Source organism: Brassica napus, chromosome A5, assembly GCF_020379485.1.
Source record: "Brassica napus cultivar Da-Ae chromosome A5, Da-Ae, whole genome shotgun sequence".
Taxonomy (NCBI): domain Eukaryota; kingdom Viridiplantae; phylum Streptophyta; class Magnoliopsida; order Brassicales; family Brassicaceae; genus Brassica; species Brassica napus.
In genome coordinates, this window is record NC_063438.1 from 6,204,749 (window position 1) to 6,219,435 (window position 14,687).

Sequence of the window (14,687 nt, forward strand, 5' to 3'; positions counted from 1 at the left end):
TTATTATTTACTTGTGTTTGAATAAAGCAGCTCAGCGAATGTTTGCCGGAGTCTTTTTTATATTCTTCTTGACATGGTCATGTGTTTAGTAGTATATTTTTATTTACGTGAATGATTCCTTTTATAATATTGTTCTTCTCGAATTTCTGTTGCTTCTAGATATTATAGAAGTTTCAGCTCGCAGCAACTTCTTAGAATATTCAACTATGTTGTACAAAACTTACAGGAGATGAAAATAAGACAATATGTCATTGAATATCAAATGGGGTGGTGGCGCAGTTGGCTAGCGCGTAGGTCTCATAGCTATTGAGTGATCCTGAGGTCGAGAGTTCGAGCCTCTCTCACCCCATCTTTTTTGTCCTTTCTTTTTTCCATTTTTAAGAGATCTTGTCAAAAGTTTTTTGCAAATCTTTGGAGTCCAATAAGACAAAACAAGCTGTATCTGAAAACTGTTGTCCTTTGTTTCTAGGAATCGAATCTTGCTACCCTTCTGGTTGCACTAACGAGTAGTGTTAGCTGGTCCATTCCTCTCGACAAAGCAACTGCAATCATACATTTTTGTTGTTTGTTTTCGTTTTTAAGCAACTGCAATCACCCCATCTCTTCTTCTTTTTTGTCCTTTCTTTTTTCCCATTTTCAATCAGATCTCTTAGAAACACAAAGAGTTATAAGAACAACTTTTCTTATTTAGCTTTAGAAACTACTCAAAACTAAAGCTCTCAATATGTTTCACTTAGATCATATGGAACACCTCTCCATTAGACCTATATTTATATGAAAGACAATTCCCTTTAACATGTGGGATATGGAAACACACAAACCTAACCTAAATAGAAACTTCCTTTTCCTATTCCTAGGTTTCCTTATTGTGTTTATCTTAACATATTAAACATCTAATAATATGTTAAGTTTCCACAAGCTTGGAATTATCCAACATTCACCCCCTTAATTCCAACTTGAATTAGGGAGATCAATTTCTTGAACTCCGATTAAGCTCCTCATTTGCTTGAACTCAATCATCAAGTAATCATCCTCCACCACACCATGGTGTGTGAATCCACCCATTGAATTCACATCTTTCTCAAGGTTAGACTGGATGCTCTCCTTGCTTCCGTACCGCTTCTTCTTAGAATCGGCCCAGTTCTTGTATAACCTTCTCATGACCTCTTCACTTAAGTTGCGATGAGTTTTGTGGCTGAAGCTCACTGCGATGATAACTCTGGTCATATCCGCCATCTTGCGTACATGAGCTCTGGGAAGGATGTCGGCCTTCTGCTCAACACCCAACTGATTTATCTCTGGTTCATCTTCATCCTTTGAGAACCTTGACTCCATTGGTACATGCGTTGTGTCACACGCTTCCACCTTTGTGTCACACACTCCTCCGTGAGTCGTGTTGCACACTCCTACGTGAGTCGTGTTACACACTTCCATCTTTGTGTCACACAGGATTCCTTGAGCATACCTCTCTTGCTTTATTCTGATTCCGTCTGCTCCTTGAATCACCTCTATGCCAAGGTAGTACGTTAGCTTACCTAGATCTGACATCTCGAACTTCTTAGACATCTCCTCCTTGAATTGCCTAATCACCTTAAGCGAAGTTCCTGTCACAAATAGATCATCAACGTAGATGGCTATGATCAAGACGTCTCCTCCTTGAGTCTTGCAGTACACTGATGGTTCCTTCGTGCACTTCTCAAATCTCATCTCCTTGAGAACCTGATCGAGTTTTACACTCCATGCTCTGGGTGCCTGGCGTAACACATGCAACGTCTTGTGTAACACACAAACTCGATCATCTTCTCCTTTCTTCTCAGAACCAGTCGGTCTATCTTCAAGCTCCCATATCTTGTTTCTTGTGATAGACTCCAACTCGTCTTCCATAGCTTCAACCCAATCTTCTTCACAAGATAGGTTGAACTCATCTGAGGCAATCTCTCCTCCTCTATCGGTGCATCCTAGATTGAGCACATCTGAGGCAACCTCTCCTCCTCTATCGGTGCAACCTAGATTGAACATAGCTGAGGCAACCTCTCCTCCTCTATCGGTGTGAGATCTTTTGAACCGATAGAATGCCTCACGATTATCTGCTGGTGTTGGTGGTGTGATACATCCACACAAATTTCCAAGCAATAATCTCACTGGCTTTGATGTACAAATCATGGCCTTAGTCAGGAATGTGTCTCTGGCTTGCTTCCCTGCGAGACATGTGTCACACACGCCTTCTTTGTGTGTTACACTCGGGAATGAGTGTCTCGTTTGCTTCTCTGCGAGACATGTGTCACACACGCCTTCTTCGTGTGTTACACTCTGCATTCCTACGACCATCTCCTTCCTTACCATGTTGTTCATCACTCCATAGCATATATGTCCTTGTCGAGCATGCCACCTCCATGTAGCATCTTCGTCCCTGACATGTAAACATTCCGGGTAGCTTATCTCCATAGGGGTCTTGTAGAGACGGTTTGGAGATCTTGTCACACGAACTAGCAACCTTCCATGCGAATCTGTGAGCGTTAAGTAGACATCTTTCATGTTAACCTCACATCCGTTCTCTGTTGCTTGCCCAAGACTTAATATATTGTGCTTCAGATCAGGTATGTAGTATATGTCCTTGAGTGCCTTCTTCTCTCCAGTCTTGCACACAAATGTAACCACACCCTTTCCTACAATGTCAACACACGATCCATCACCAAACTTCACCTTCCCTTTGGTGTTGAGATTCAAACTCGAAAAGAACTCCTTGTTCCCTGTCATGTGATTGCTCGCTCCATTATCCAAATACCAGACACTTGCATCGCCTTTGTTGATATCAAGATTCTTCGGAATCACCTTATCTTCGTTCAAAAACACCACCTCGTGTACATAGAGTGCATCGGCCTCTTCTGTCTCGTTTAGGTTGGTTTCTTGATCCTTCTCTGACTTCTCGGGACAGACAGTTGCGTAGTGACCAGGCTTGTCACATCTCCAACATATCAGCTTTGAGCGATTCTTTTCCGAGTTGTTATCTTCGGTGTGTGACGCACGGTTTTGGTTGTGTGACCTACCTCGACCTCTGCCTCTACCGTTCCTTCCTCTTCCTCTACCACGAGAATTCTCATAGCCCCTCTGACTATGCTCTTCATTGTTCGAAAACATTAGCTTCCCTTGGTCTTCTTTCTGAGTTTCTTCTCCTACACGCTCCTCGTACGCCTTAAGCCTTCCAACTATGTCTTCAAACCCCGTCGAGTTGAGATCTAGGACTTGCTCAAGTGATGCTACGATCTGGATATACTTGTGTCTTGGAAGACCCTTCAAGAACTTCTTGACCATCTTGGATTCTTCTATGTTTTCCCCCAAAGAGGTTGCTTTGGATGATAGGCCCGATATCTTCCCCGCGAAGTCATCGACCGTATCTGAATCATCCATCTTCAACCTGTCAAACTCCGCCATCAACGTCTGAAGTCTCGCCTCCCTTACACGATCAGCTCCTAGGTGTCGCGACTTGATGGCGTTCCAGATCTCTTTTGATGCGGTTTGTTCTCCCACCTGGAGAATCAATGTTTCGGGAACAGATTGAAACAAAAGAGCTATCGCAACATCGTTCTTCTTTTGATCATCTGAACCGGGTTCGATTGTGTCCCACACTTCATGAACACGTAGTAGAACCTTCATCCTCATCGACCAAACTGTGTAGTTTGTCGATGACAACATCGGACATTGGATGGATGTAGATCCAAAGTCCTTCGTGCGTGGAGCCCTAGTCACGTCAGCCATCTTGCCGTCGCGATCTCTTGTTCACAAGCACCAGGATCTTAAGCTACAACTTAAGCTTAGATCGAGTCTCCAACCTGAGGCTCTGATACCAATTCAGATCTCTTAGAAACACAAAGAGTTATAAGAACAACTTTTCTTATTTAGCTTTAGAAACTACTCAAAACTAAAGCTCTCAATATGTTTCACTTAGATCATATGGAACACCTCTCCATTAGACCTATATTTATATGAAAGACAATTCCCTTTAACATGTGGGATATGGAAAACACAAACCTAACCTAAATAGAAACTTCCTTTTCCTATTCCTAGGTTTCCTTATTGTGTTTATCTTAACATATTAAACATCTAATAATATGTTAAGTTTCCACAAGCTTGGAATTATCCAACATTCAATAGATCTTGTCAAAAGTTTTTTGCATATTTTTGGAGTCAATTAAGACAGAACAAGCTGTATCTGAAAAAATGTTGTCCTTTGTTTCTAGGAATCGAATCTTGCTGCCTTCTGATGCACTAACCGAGTAGTGTTCACTGGTCCATTCCTCTCGACAAAGCAACTGCAATCATACATTTTTGTTGTTTGTTTTCGTTTCGGGTCATCAATCTCTTTCCGATCCTGTCCTAAAAAGAAACATATATGGTGTATATGCACTTCCTCTCTTTTTTTTTGTGCGTGCAGAAATCCAGGCATTCTAATAACTTAATATGTTGACAAAAACTTTAATAAACTTGCAAGTATAAATCAGGAATATACCTGAATTATATAGGAACAGACATGGGTGCATGTAGGGTGACTAAAAACATTTAAAACTTCTCATAAACCTTGTAAACACCAAAGTTTTTCCATTTAAGTTACTCGAATATATATGTACCCAAAGCTAAACTTATTACCAAACCCCAAAGATAAAATCTTGGAGTTATACATGATTCAATGATCAAACTTAATTAAAATCCAATTCAACTAATTTCGCTGGGAAATACGTTGAAAGTTGAATACCAAACATCACCAGCTTTTATTAGGCACACTATTCAAATATATAAAATTTATGAATTTCCTATTTAGTCCTTCATGTCAAAGTTTTTTAATTTTCACAAGTTGACCAAATAGTTTTGCTCTTTAGTCCTTCCTTCAATCTAAGGGTTCATTTCTCATCTCTCTCTCTACTTCAATTCCATTTCTTTTCACCGTCTCTCTCTCTCTTTCTCATTTTAGTCTCTACGCGTTTCAGCGTTAAGTCTATTTTCTAGATCTCTTCTACCTTCAAACAAAACTCTCTGATCAGTCAATAAAAACCCATCGAAACAGCGTCGTTTTCTTTTACCCAACAGAGAGAGAGAGAACACACACAAAAAAAAAATGGCGCAGCAACAACAATCGTTGATCTACAGTTTCGTGGCTCGAGGGACGGTGATCCTCGTGGAGTTCACCGATTTCAAAGGCAACTTCACATCCATCGCTGCACAGTGCCTCCAGAAGCTTCCTTCCTCCAACAACAAGTTCACCTACAACTGCGATGGCCACACCTTCAATTACTTGGTTGAAAATGGATTCAGTAAGTCACGAATATTGCTCGATCTGGTGTTTTTTTTATGATGGGCATAGCTTGTTTAGCTTTGATTGATGTTAGATCCAATCTTTGGATCTTTGATTGAAAGAACAAGACTTGTTCTGGATCTGTGGTTCTGCGTGTTCTCTACTGTTTGCTTTGGCTTTAAAGTTTTGACCTTTATGGGTTTTTTTGTTCTAATGGTTGTGTTCTTATTAAAGTGTTCAACTTTATTGTAAGAGATGTATTGGTTGATCTACTCTTGTTTTGTCTTTGATATGGATTTAAAGGTTTAATCTTTTTCTTTTTTTTTGTGCAGCTTATTGTGTTGTTGCAGTTGATTCTGCTGGGAGGCAGATTCCTATGGCTTTCTTGGAGCGTGTTAAGGAGGATTTCAACAAGAGATATGGTGGTGGAAAGGCAGCAACTGCTCAAGCGAACAGCTTGAATAAGGAGTTCGGGTACTTTATATTGTTCTCTTTTGATTGCTATTGAACAAAGTTTATAATTTTTCATTGTTTGACTTCTTTTTGGGTGCTATGAAGGTCGAAACTGAAAGAGCACATGCAGTACTGTATGGATCATCCTGATGAGATTAGCAAGCTTGCTAAGGTGAAAGCTCAAGTTTCTGAAGTTAAAGGTGTCATGATGGAAAACATTGAGAAGGTTTGATCCTCACCCTTTTGCTTTCCCTGCTGTATAAGTTTTATGTTTCTAACCTATTGTTTAACCGTTTATACTCTTTTTCTCTTGCAGGTTCTTGACCGTGGTGAAAAAATTGAACTTTTGGTGGACAAAACCGAAAACCTTCGCTCACAGGTGAGTTAGTTCTCTTAAGCAAATGGTTCCACTTCCATACACACAAACTTGCTTTGAGTTGCGGTCTCTCTCTCTCTCTCTCTATCTATCTCTCTTACTGTTTTTGTCTTGAACTCAAAAACTGTGTAACAGGCGCAAGACTTCAGAACACAAGGAACACAAATGAGAAGAAAGATGTGGTTTCAGAACATGAAGATAAAGCTCATTGTTCTTGCAATCATCATCGCCTTGATCCTCATCATCGTCCTCTCAGTCTGCGGTGGCTTCAACTGTGGCAAATAAGTCTGGGAACATTTCTGATTCCCGAGAACATCCTCATTCAGTTTGTTGTGCTTTTTTTTTGTGGTTTAAAAATTTCTCATGCTATGTTTCTTCTCTGCTTAGATTTGTACTTGTTGAAATTGGTTTTGTATAGGTCATATATATAATGTATGAAACTGATTCTTGCGAACCATTCACTTGGACCTGATTTGAACGCTTGTGTTTGCTTTCGTCTTTTTATTTTGTGTGACTTCTGTTAATTTTTATAATCGTATAGCATAGTCTAAACGGCTGTCATGAACTTAACTCTATTTGGTCTGACCGGTTCATCTCATGTTCTTGTCCTAGTGAAACCTCCAGTCGATTACGTTGTTGTTTTGTCGGAAAATCTCAGTCTCTGTCGCTTCTAGAGTAAAATGCAGGTCTCCACTCTCCAATTTGAGCTCTAGTGTCTATAACCTCTAAAATTTACTTGTTTGTTTGGTTTATTTAGGGATCTATTGTAATGCCTTCATTCAAATAGCTTTACACATACATAACTACAGAAAGAGAGAGTTAGAGAGAGAGGTAAAGCTTAAAAACAGGAGATATCAGAGTATATAGATTTTCAGTTATCTTAGAATAGAAAAAAGAATCTATCAACCGTTGGAGATTAGAATTTCTGCTAAATCAGGTTGTGTCAAAAAGAAAAATGAGCTCAGGAAACCAAAGGAGCCAAATCAGAACATTCCATTATTCTAATGGCTTCAAGTCCACCCAAAAATACCTTAAATTCACAACAACCCTCTTCCTCAACCCTCCCTCCTCAAGCCGTCAAGTTTGGTCGCCGGACGTCCAGTGGCCGCACCGTTAGCCTCTCTCGAGACTATGACATGGACGTCCCTGGCGATTACTCCTCCGGCCAAAATGATTACATCGACTACACCGTCCTCATGCCTCCTACACCTGACAACCAACCTGCCGGCTCTTCCTCCTCTGCCGCCTCCACGTCACAGTCAAAACCTGACGCAAACCGCGGCTCCAAGATGGGGAATAAGATGGAGAGGAGGTTATCAGTGATGAAATCTAATAACAAATCAATGTTGTTGAGGAGCCAGACGGGAGACTTTGATCATAACAGATGGTTGTTTGAATCTAAGGGAAAATATGGAATAGGAAACGCTTTTTGGCCAGATGATATTGATAATGGTGAAGGTGGTGTTAGCATGTCAGATTTTTTAGACAAACCATGGAAGCCTCTCACAAGAAAAGTTAAAATCCCTGCCAAAGTTCTTAGTCCCTACAGGTTTTTAAATTTTCTTGTTCTTTAAATCTTGGTCCTAAGATTTTAGAAACTATAGACAGTTTAATACGAATTTTTTTTTTTTAAATAAACAATTTTGAGGATTTATGTTAATGTAAATTATTTTTAAAAAATTTGGAGGCAAAAGACTGATGTTTCACTCGGCTATGTTGATACTCCTTTGTTTCAGGTTACTAATTGTGCTTCGTCTTGTGATACTCTTCTTCTTCCTATGGTGGCGTGTTACAAATCCTAATGAAGATGCAATGTGGCTATGGGGACTATCTATAGTGTGTGAGATTTGGTTCGCCTTCTCTTGGATTCTTGACATTCTTCCAAAGCTAAACCCTATAAACAGAGCAACTGATCTAGCTACCTTGCATGACAAGTTTGAGCAGCCTTCTCCATCAAACCCTACAGGTCGCTCTGATCTTCCTGGTGTTGATGTGTTTGTCTCCACGGCTGACCCGGAAAAGGAACCGCCTCTAGTCACAGCCAATACCCTTCTATCCATCCTCGCCGTGGATTATCCAATAGAGAAGCTTTCAGCCTACATTTCAGACGATGGTGGTGCAATTCTCACCTTTGAAGCCATGGCTGAAGCTGTTCGATTCGCCGAGGTTTCATCCACACTCTCTCTTCTTCTTCTGCGTCTTGGAAAGTCTAATAGATTATTTGATATGGCCTTTGCATTTTCTTTTTGCAGTATTGGGTGCCGTTTTGTAGAAAACATGACATAGAGCCGAGGAACCCTGATAGTTACTTCAGCATCAAGAAAGATCCAACCAAAAACAAGAAGAAGCCAGATTTTGTCAAAGATCGTCGCTGGATCAAGCGTGAGTATGATGAATTCAAGGTCAGGATCAATGGTCTTCCAGAACAAATCAAGAAAAGAGCTGAGCAGTTCAACTTGAGAGAAGAGCTCAAGGAAAAACGCATTGCAAAAGAGAAAAATGGCGGTGTATTGCCGCCGGACGGTGTTGAGGTTGTAAAAGCAACGTGGATGGCTGATGGTACACATTGGCCAGGAACGTGGTTTGAACCTAAACCTGATCATTCAAAAGGAGACCACGCCGGAATCCTACAGGTACCAACCATTAACGTCAGTCATCAGTTTGTATTAAACCAAGAAACTTTACAAAAACTTGAATCCTATTTGTAGATCATGAGCAAAGTGCCTGAGCTTGAACCGGTGATGGGCGGACCGAATGAAGGAGCGCTGGATTTCACAGGGATCGATACCCGAGTACCAATGTTTGCGTATGTATCGCGTGAGAAACGTCCAGGTTTTGACCATAACAAGAAAGCTGGTGCCATGAATGGTATGGTTAGAGCTTCAGCCATATTGTCCAATGGCGCATTTATCCTTAATCTAGACTGTGATCACTATGTTTACAACTCCAAAGCTATCAAAGAAGGAATGTGTTTCATGATGGACCGAGGTGGTGATAGAATATGTTACATTCAGTTTCCACAAAGGTTTGAAGGAATTGACCCATCAGATCGATATGCAAATCACAATACTGTCTTTTTCGACGGTGAGTTATTGAACTAAAACATAAATTTAATGCTTGTATCACAAGCCAACCATATTTTGGGGGTTCTGAAACAGGTAACATGAGAGCATTAGATGGGTTACAAGGTCCGGTCTACGTCGGAACAGGGTGTATGTTCCGGAGGTATGCTCTTTATGGATTCAACCCACCTCGAGCCAACGAGTACAACGGCGTGTTTGGTCAGGAAAAGGCCCCGGCTATGCATGTCAGGACTCAGTCCCAAGCGTCCCAAATATCCGAAACATCTGATTTAGAGTCGGATACACAGCCTCTTACCGATGATCCGGATCTTGGTCTTCCCAAAAAGTTTGGTAACTCGACCATCTTCACAGACACTATTCCAGTCGCAGAGTACCAAGGACGGCCTCTAGCAGATCACATGTCAGTTCAAAACGGAAGACCGCCCGGTGCGTTGCTCCTCCCACGACCTCCCCTTGATGCTCCAACCGTAGCTGAAGCCATCGCTGTCATTTCTTGCTGGTAAGGTTAACTTACTGTGTCAGTAAATGGGGAAAAATAATAATAATGCAAGTAGTATGATCCTGTTAAATAACCATTTTTAAGTTTTTGTTACAAAATAGTTTTCAATAAAAAAATGATCAAAATAGTCATTTCTATTTTGAAATTTTTTATTTTAAAATTTTGAAATTTTATCTTCAATTATTTTTTTTTGATTATTTTCTTCGTTGAGGACTATTTTTATAAAAATAAACTAAAAAATGTTATCCTAAAAAATTTCTCACGTAAATATGCTATAATAACATTGCTTATTATCCAAGACTCAAGAAGCAAATAGGATGGTTTAATTTGATTCTCATTAAACAACTACATTGTACAAAACAATTTTTTTTCTTTTAAATTAATTTAACATTCATTCAAAAATATACTAATAATAATAATAATATTCATTTGTTCTTAAGTCTTTTTATTAACTTTTCAAAATCTTTTCGGGTTTTACAATCTTGGTCCGGAAGATACACATCTTACTATCCAATATATTTCTAATAAGGGTTTTGAATTTGGCTTTTTTCAGGTACGAAGACAATACAGAATGGGGAGATAGAATAGGATGGATCTACGGGTCGGTCACCGAAGACGTGGTCACTGGCTACCGTATGCATAACCGCGGTTGGCGGTCCGTTTACTGCATCACACAACGTGACGCTTTCCGCGGAACAGCTCCCATAAATCTCACCGACCGTCTCCACCAAGTCCTACGTTGGGCCACCGGCTCCGTAGAAATCTTCTTCTCCAAGAACAACGCCATGTTCGCCACCAGAAGGCTCAAGTTTCTCCAGCGAGTCGCTTACCTCAACGTCGGTATCTACCCTTTCACCTCAATCTTCTTGGTCGTCTACTGCTTCCTCCCGGCTCTCTGCCTCTTCTCCGGGAAATTCATCGTCCAGAGCCTCGACATTCACTTCCTCTCCTACCTCCTCTGCATCAGCCTTACATTAATTCTAATCTCCCTCCTCGAGGTCAAATGGTCAGGGATCGGACTAGAAGAGTGGTGGAGAAACGAACAGTTTTGGCTCATCGGTGGCTCGAGCGCTCATCTCGCAGCAGTCTTCCAAGGTCTGCTCAAAGTACTAGCGGGAATCGAAATCTCATTCACTCTGACGTCGAAAGCTTCGGGAGAAGACGAGGACGACGCGTTTGCGGATCTTTACGTTGTGAAGTGGACGGGGCTGTTCATCATGCCGCTCACGATCATTGTGGTGAACCTCGTTGCGATTGTGATCGGTGCTTCGAGGACGATTTACAGTGTGATTCCGCAGTGGAACAAGTTGTTCGGAGGGATATTCTTTAGCATGTGGGTGTTGACGCATATGTATCCGTTTTGTAAAGGGTTGATGGGTCGGAGAGGGAAGGTTCCAACGATTGTTTATGTTTGGTCAGGGCTTGTTTCGATTACTGTCTCGCTGTTGTGGATCACGATTAGTCCTCCGGATGACGTTTCAGGCGGTGGAGGATTCTCGGTGTAATTTGGATCAGAGTGTGTAATACAGTACTGAGGTTTTTGAGTTTGTGTTTTTTTTTGTAACAGTAAAATTTGGTTTGTGTAAATTTTATGTTGAAAAGACCAACTCTGCTTTAGTTCTTGTAAGCTTTTGATTCTTACTGACACACAAAAAAAAAAAACTAGATATATTATGGAAAAGGAAACAGAACAAAGCATTGGGAAAACATACAAAGAAAAAGTATCCCAAGGAACTGCACCATTACAAGACCAGTAACGGATTGACATGCGTTGCAAAACCTACAATTAAATGATCCTAACGGGTTCTGCATTTATACGGACCAGTTATCTTGACAAGCCACTCCGGCTTGTATGAAGCAATGACTTGTGCTATTGACAATCCAAGCAACATTCCAGTCACATACCCTATTACCACTGCTTTCCAGTTCAATACTTCTTCCTCTTCTTCTTTTTCTTGCTCTGGCTGTTGTTGTATTGGTGGTGCGTTAGTACCGAAACAACTTTGTTCCAGAGGAAGACCACAGAGACCTGAATTCCCTTCAAAGGAGGATTTAGCTTGACCAGTGATCTGTGTTCCTTGTGGTATTTCACCCTTGAGTTGGTTACGAGCAACACTTATGTACGCCAGATACGAGAGTCTCTCCAGTCCTTTAGGAATAGTCCCTGAGAGTTGATTACCCGATAGATCTAGTGACTCAAGCTCTGAAACATTTGACAAAGACAAAGGAATATGTCCCGTGAAGGCGTTGTTGGATAAGTTGAGTGCAATCAGTGTCTTCAAAAGACCAATAGATTCAGGAATCTGTCCTTCAAGTCTGTTTCCAGAAAAATCGATGGTGGCATATGAAGTGAGGACCTTCCCTTGCTCCATGAATAGACCTTTGTATTGAAGATCTATGGTATCTTCATAGTTGTAGTCAGGAATGCTGTTGTCTCCCATATACAAACCCCCATCTTCATTCATCTGAAGTGATGATGCTTTCCAGTTCACAAAGTAATTTGGAGGCAAGCTTCCTGTAAAGTTGTTATACGATACTTCAAGTATGCGCAGCTCGGGAAACGCGAAAATACCTTGACCAGAAGGAGATAGAGGACCGTAGAATCTGTTTGAACGGAGGGTAAGAGCTTGCAAATAAGGCAAAGCCTTGAGCCAGAAAGGAAATGTGTCTTTGATTTTGTTGTTGTCCACACTTAGAAACTTTAGAGAGGTGCAGTTGAGAAGAGACCTCGGAAGCTTCCCACTTAGTTGATTGAAACCAACATCAAGTGTCCGAAGCAAGGCACCATCAAAACACATGTCTGGAAGACTTCCCTCCAAGTTGTTCTTCCGGAGATTCACAACAATGAGAGAGGTTTGAAAATTACTCAGACATGGAGGAATTGAACCGGTGAAGTTGTTGTAGGAGAGATCAAGAAGAGCAAGCATGGTTTGGTTGCAGATTGCAAGAGGTATACTTCCAGTGAAACTATTGTTCCATGCCGATAAGACGGTGAGAGAGTGTGGTGGATTAGGAAATGGTCCTTTGAAATGGTTTAACGCCAAATCTAATATCTTCACTGGTGAATTCTGTAAAACATCCCCGGAACCTTCAAACCCTGTGAAAGAGTTATTAACAAGACTCACAATGCTCAAACGAGGAAGGTTCCAAAACCACTCAGGAACCTTCCCCTTGATTTTATTGTGGGAAATGTCTATACGCTCCAAGTTGTGAAGGCCTTTTAAGAAGCTTGGGAACTGACTGATGCCGCAGCTGGGAAAAAACAGTACTTCCAAGCTCAATGGGAGGTCTGAATTTAAACTGGAACTAGTTGGTGATACACTATTACCGGAAAGATCAAGGAGTAGTAAAGAACGGAGAGAGGAGAAAAGGTTTAAGTCAATTGGGTAGTTTATGTAATTTAGGAAAGAAAGGTCAAGCTGCTGAAGGTTGATGAGCTTTGAGATAGGCTCTAGGGTACCAGTGAGCTCGCTATGTTGAAGGAACAGAAACTTTAGCCGACTTAGGTTACCAAAAGAGGAAGGAAGTGGACCATGGAGGCCATTGTTGGAAAGAGACAAGAACTCCAATCTGTTGAGATTACCAAATTCAGAAGGAATTGAAGAGGAAACTAAGTTGTTGTCAGCGAGATTAAGGTAAATAAGGTTATGAAACTCGAATAGGCTACTGCTAGGATTCAGAGTTCCAGAAAAGTGGTTAGAGGAAAGGTCTAAAAAGGAGAGTTTACTCAGATTCCGAACAAGATCGAAACTACCCGTGAGCTCGTTATTGGAAAGGTCTAAATAGGAAAGCTGGCTCAAGTTACTAAATGAGGAAGGAACCTGACCTATAAAGCCATTTGAGGAAAGATACAGCACCTCTAATCTGCTAAGATTGCTGAATCCAGAAGGGAGTGCAGAAGACGTGAAGTTGTTGCCAGACAGATCGAGGCGACGAAGATGATGCAGATCGAAAAGGCTACTGTTGGGTTTGAGAATTCCAGTTAAGCAGCCACTTGGGAGTTTTAGCTTCGTGACAACACCGGTCGTGTTATCGCACATGACCCCGTGAAAGTAGTCGCTGTTGTTGCAACCGCGGGATTCAAACTCATTCTTGAACTCCACGAGAGCTCGGATCTGGTCGGGACGACAAGCAGGACGTCCGACAACAAGAGCATTTATCATAGAGATGCTTGATGCAAAGACACAACACAGTACGAAGAGAAAATGCAAACGTAAACATGACATGGCCATCATGAAAACTTTCACAAGGAACAATGTTTTCTTTACGATGAGTCAATTATATACTACTTGTCCAGCGAAGACTTTGCAGCTGATAACAAGTCTTGGTAGTGGAGATTGAAGACAAATATGTTTAAGAGCCAACCAAGTCAAAGAAGTAAAGTTTTCAACGTTTACACCTTACGTTGCATACGGAAGCTTGCAACGTAACAAGTCTTGGTAGTGGGGACGTCCGCTTCCCGCAAACCGGAATCGGAATCTCGTAGAATCTTATAGAATCTCGCTTCTAAAACGCTTCTAAAATATTTTCTTTAAAAATACGTTGGAAGCTTACGATTTTATTCTTAAAAAAAACATATTGTCTTATATCAATAAAAATATAAAATTATAATTTTTAATTAATATAAAATCCAAATTCTAATAGTATTGAATAGAGAGAATAGAAATATACCAAAATTAAAATTAATACTATAAATTATCTTTATGCATTGAGGTTTTTATTAAAGATAAATCATATATTCAAATAAATTATGTCAGTTAGTTATAAAATATCAAAACTATTATAAATGAATAAATGCTTTATTATAAATTTGAATCATATAATTTTAGTTCTAGATTTTTTTTTAAAATCTTATATATATATATATATATATATATATATATATATATATATGTGTGTGTGTGTGTGTGTGTGTGGATACGCCTTCAACTCGTATCTGCTTCCTAATTTTTTTTTAAATCTCGTTTATGCGCTTCCATACGCTTTCGC

General features: G+C 40.5%; 3 protein-coding genes and 1 non-coding gene across 4 annotated transcripts; 3 read left to right on the forward strand and 1 right to left on the reverse strand.

The window, feature by feature from the left end:
- The first annotated feature begins 264 nt into the window (after positions 1–264).
- On the forward strand, positions 265–349 carry TRNAM-CAU. The gene is given in 2 exon segments: positions 265–302; positions 314–349. It is a non-coding gene; the product is annotated as a tRNA-Met (tRNA).
- A 4,524-nt stretch (positions 350–4,873) lies between these two features.
- LOC106401079 (vesicle-associated membrane protein 722) lies at positions 4,874–6,620 on the forward strand. Its single transcript, XM_013841521.3, has 5 exons — positions 4,874–5,306; positions 5,620–5,761; positions 5,846–5,966; positions 6,057–6,119; positions 6,252–6,620. Exons 1-5 carry the CDS (start codon positions 5,111–5,113, stop codon positions 6,399–6,401), a joined length of 672 nt encoding a protein of 223 aa, XP_013696975.1. The 5' UTR covers positions 4,874–5,110; the 3' UTR covers positions 6,402–6,620.
- Positions 6,621–7,044: 424 nt separating this feature from the next.
- On the forward strand, positions 7,045–11,318 carry LOC106401091 (cellulose synthase-like protein D1). Its single transcript, XM_013841531.3, has 6 exons — positions 7,045–7,665; positions 7,853–8,282; positions 8,369–8,749; positions 8,825–9,200; positions 9,275–9,698; positions 10,252–11,318. Exons 1-6 carry the CDS (start codon positions 7,121–7,123, stop codon positions 11,201–11,203), a joined length of 3,108 nt encoding a protein of 1,035 aa, XP_013696985.2. The 5' UTR covers positions 7,045–7,120; the 3' UTR covers positions 11,204–11,318.
- Positions 11,319–11,490: 172 nt separating this feature from the next.
- On the reverse strand, positions 11,491–14,173 carry LOC106401099 (receptor like protein 27-like). Its single transcript, XM_048780746.1, has one exon. It carries the CDS (start codon positions 13,931–13,933, stop codon positions 11,495–11,497), a length of 2,439 nt encoding a protein of 812 aa, XP_048636703.1. The 5' UTR covers positions 13,934–14,173; the 3' UTR covers positions 11,491–11,494.
- Between the last annotated feature and the right edge of the window lie 514 nt (positions 14,174–14,687).

Excerpts from the sequence above, each read along its gene's own strand:
- LOC106401079 (XM_013841521.3), top strand. The coding sequence starts at position 5,111 with ATGGCGCAGCAACAACAATCGTTGATCTACAGTTTCGTGGCTCGAGGG. Across the intron at positions 5,967-6,056 it reads TGATGGAAAACATTGAGAAG|GTTCTTGACCGTGGTGAAAA; the intron begins GTTTGATCCTCA and ends TTTCTCTTGCAG. Across the intron at positions 6,120-6,251 it reads CCGAAAACCTTCGCTCACAG|GCGCAAGACTTCAGAACACA; the intron begins GTGAGTTAGTTC and ends ACTGTGTAACAG.
- LOC106401091 (XM_013841531.3), top strand. The coding sequence starts at position 7,121 with ATGGCTTCAAGTCCACCCAAAAATACCTTAAATTCACAACAACCCTCT. Across the intron at positions 8,283-8,368 it reads AAGCTGTTCGATTCGCCGAG|TATTGGGTGCCGTTTTGTAG; the intron begins GTTTCATCCACA and ends TTCTTTTTGCAG. Across the intron at positions 8,750-8,824 it reads ACCACGCCGGAATCCTACAG|ATCATGAGCAAAGTGCCTGA; the intron begins GTACCAACCATT and ends TCCTATTTGTAG.
- LOC106401099 (XM_048780746.1), bottom strand. The coding sequence starts at position 13,933 with ATGATGGCCATGTCATGTTTACGTTTGCATTTTCTCTTCGTACTGTGT.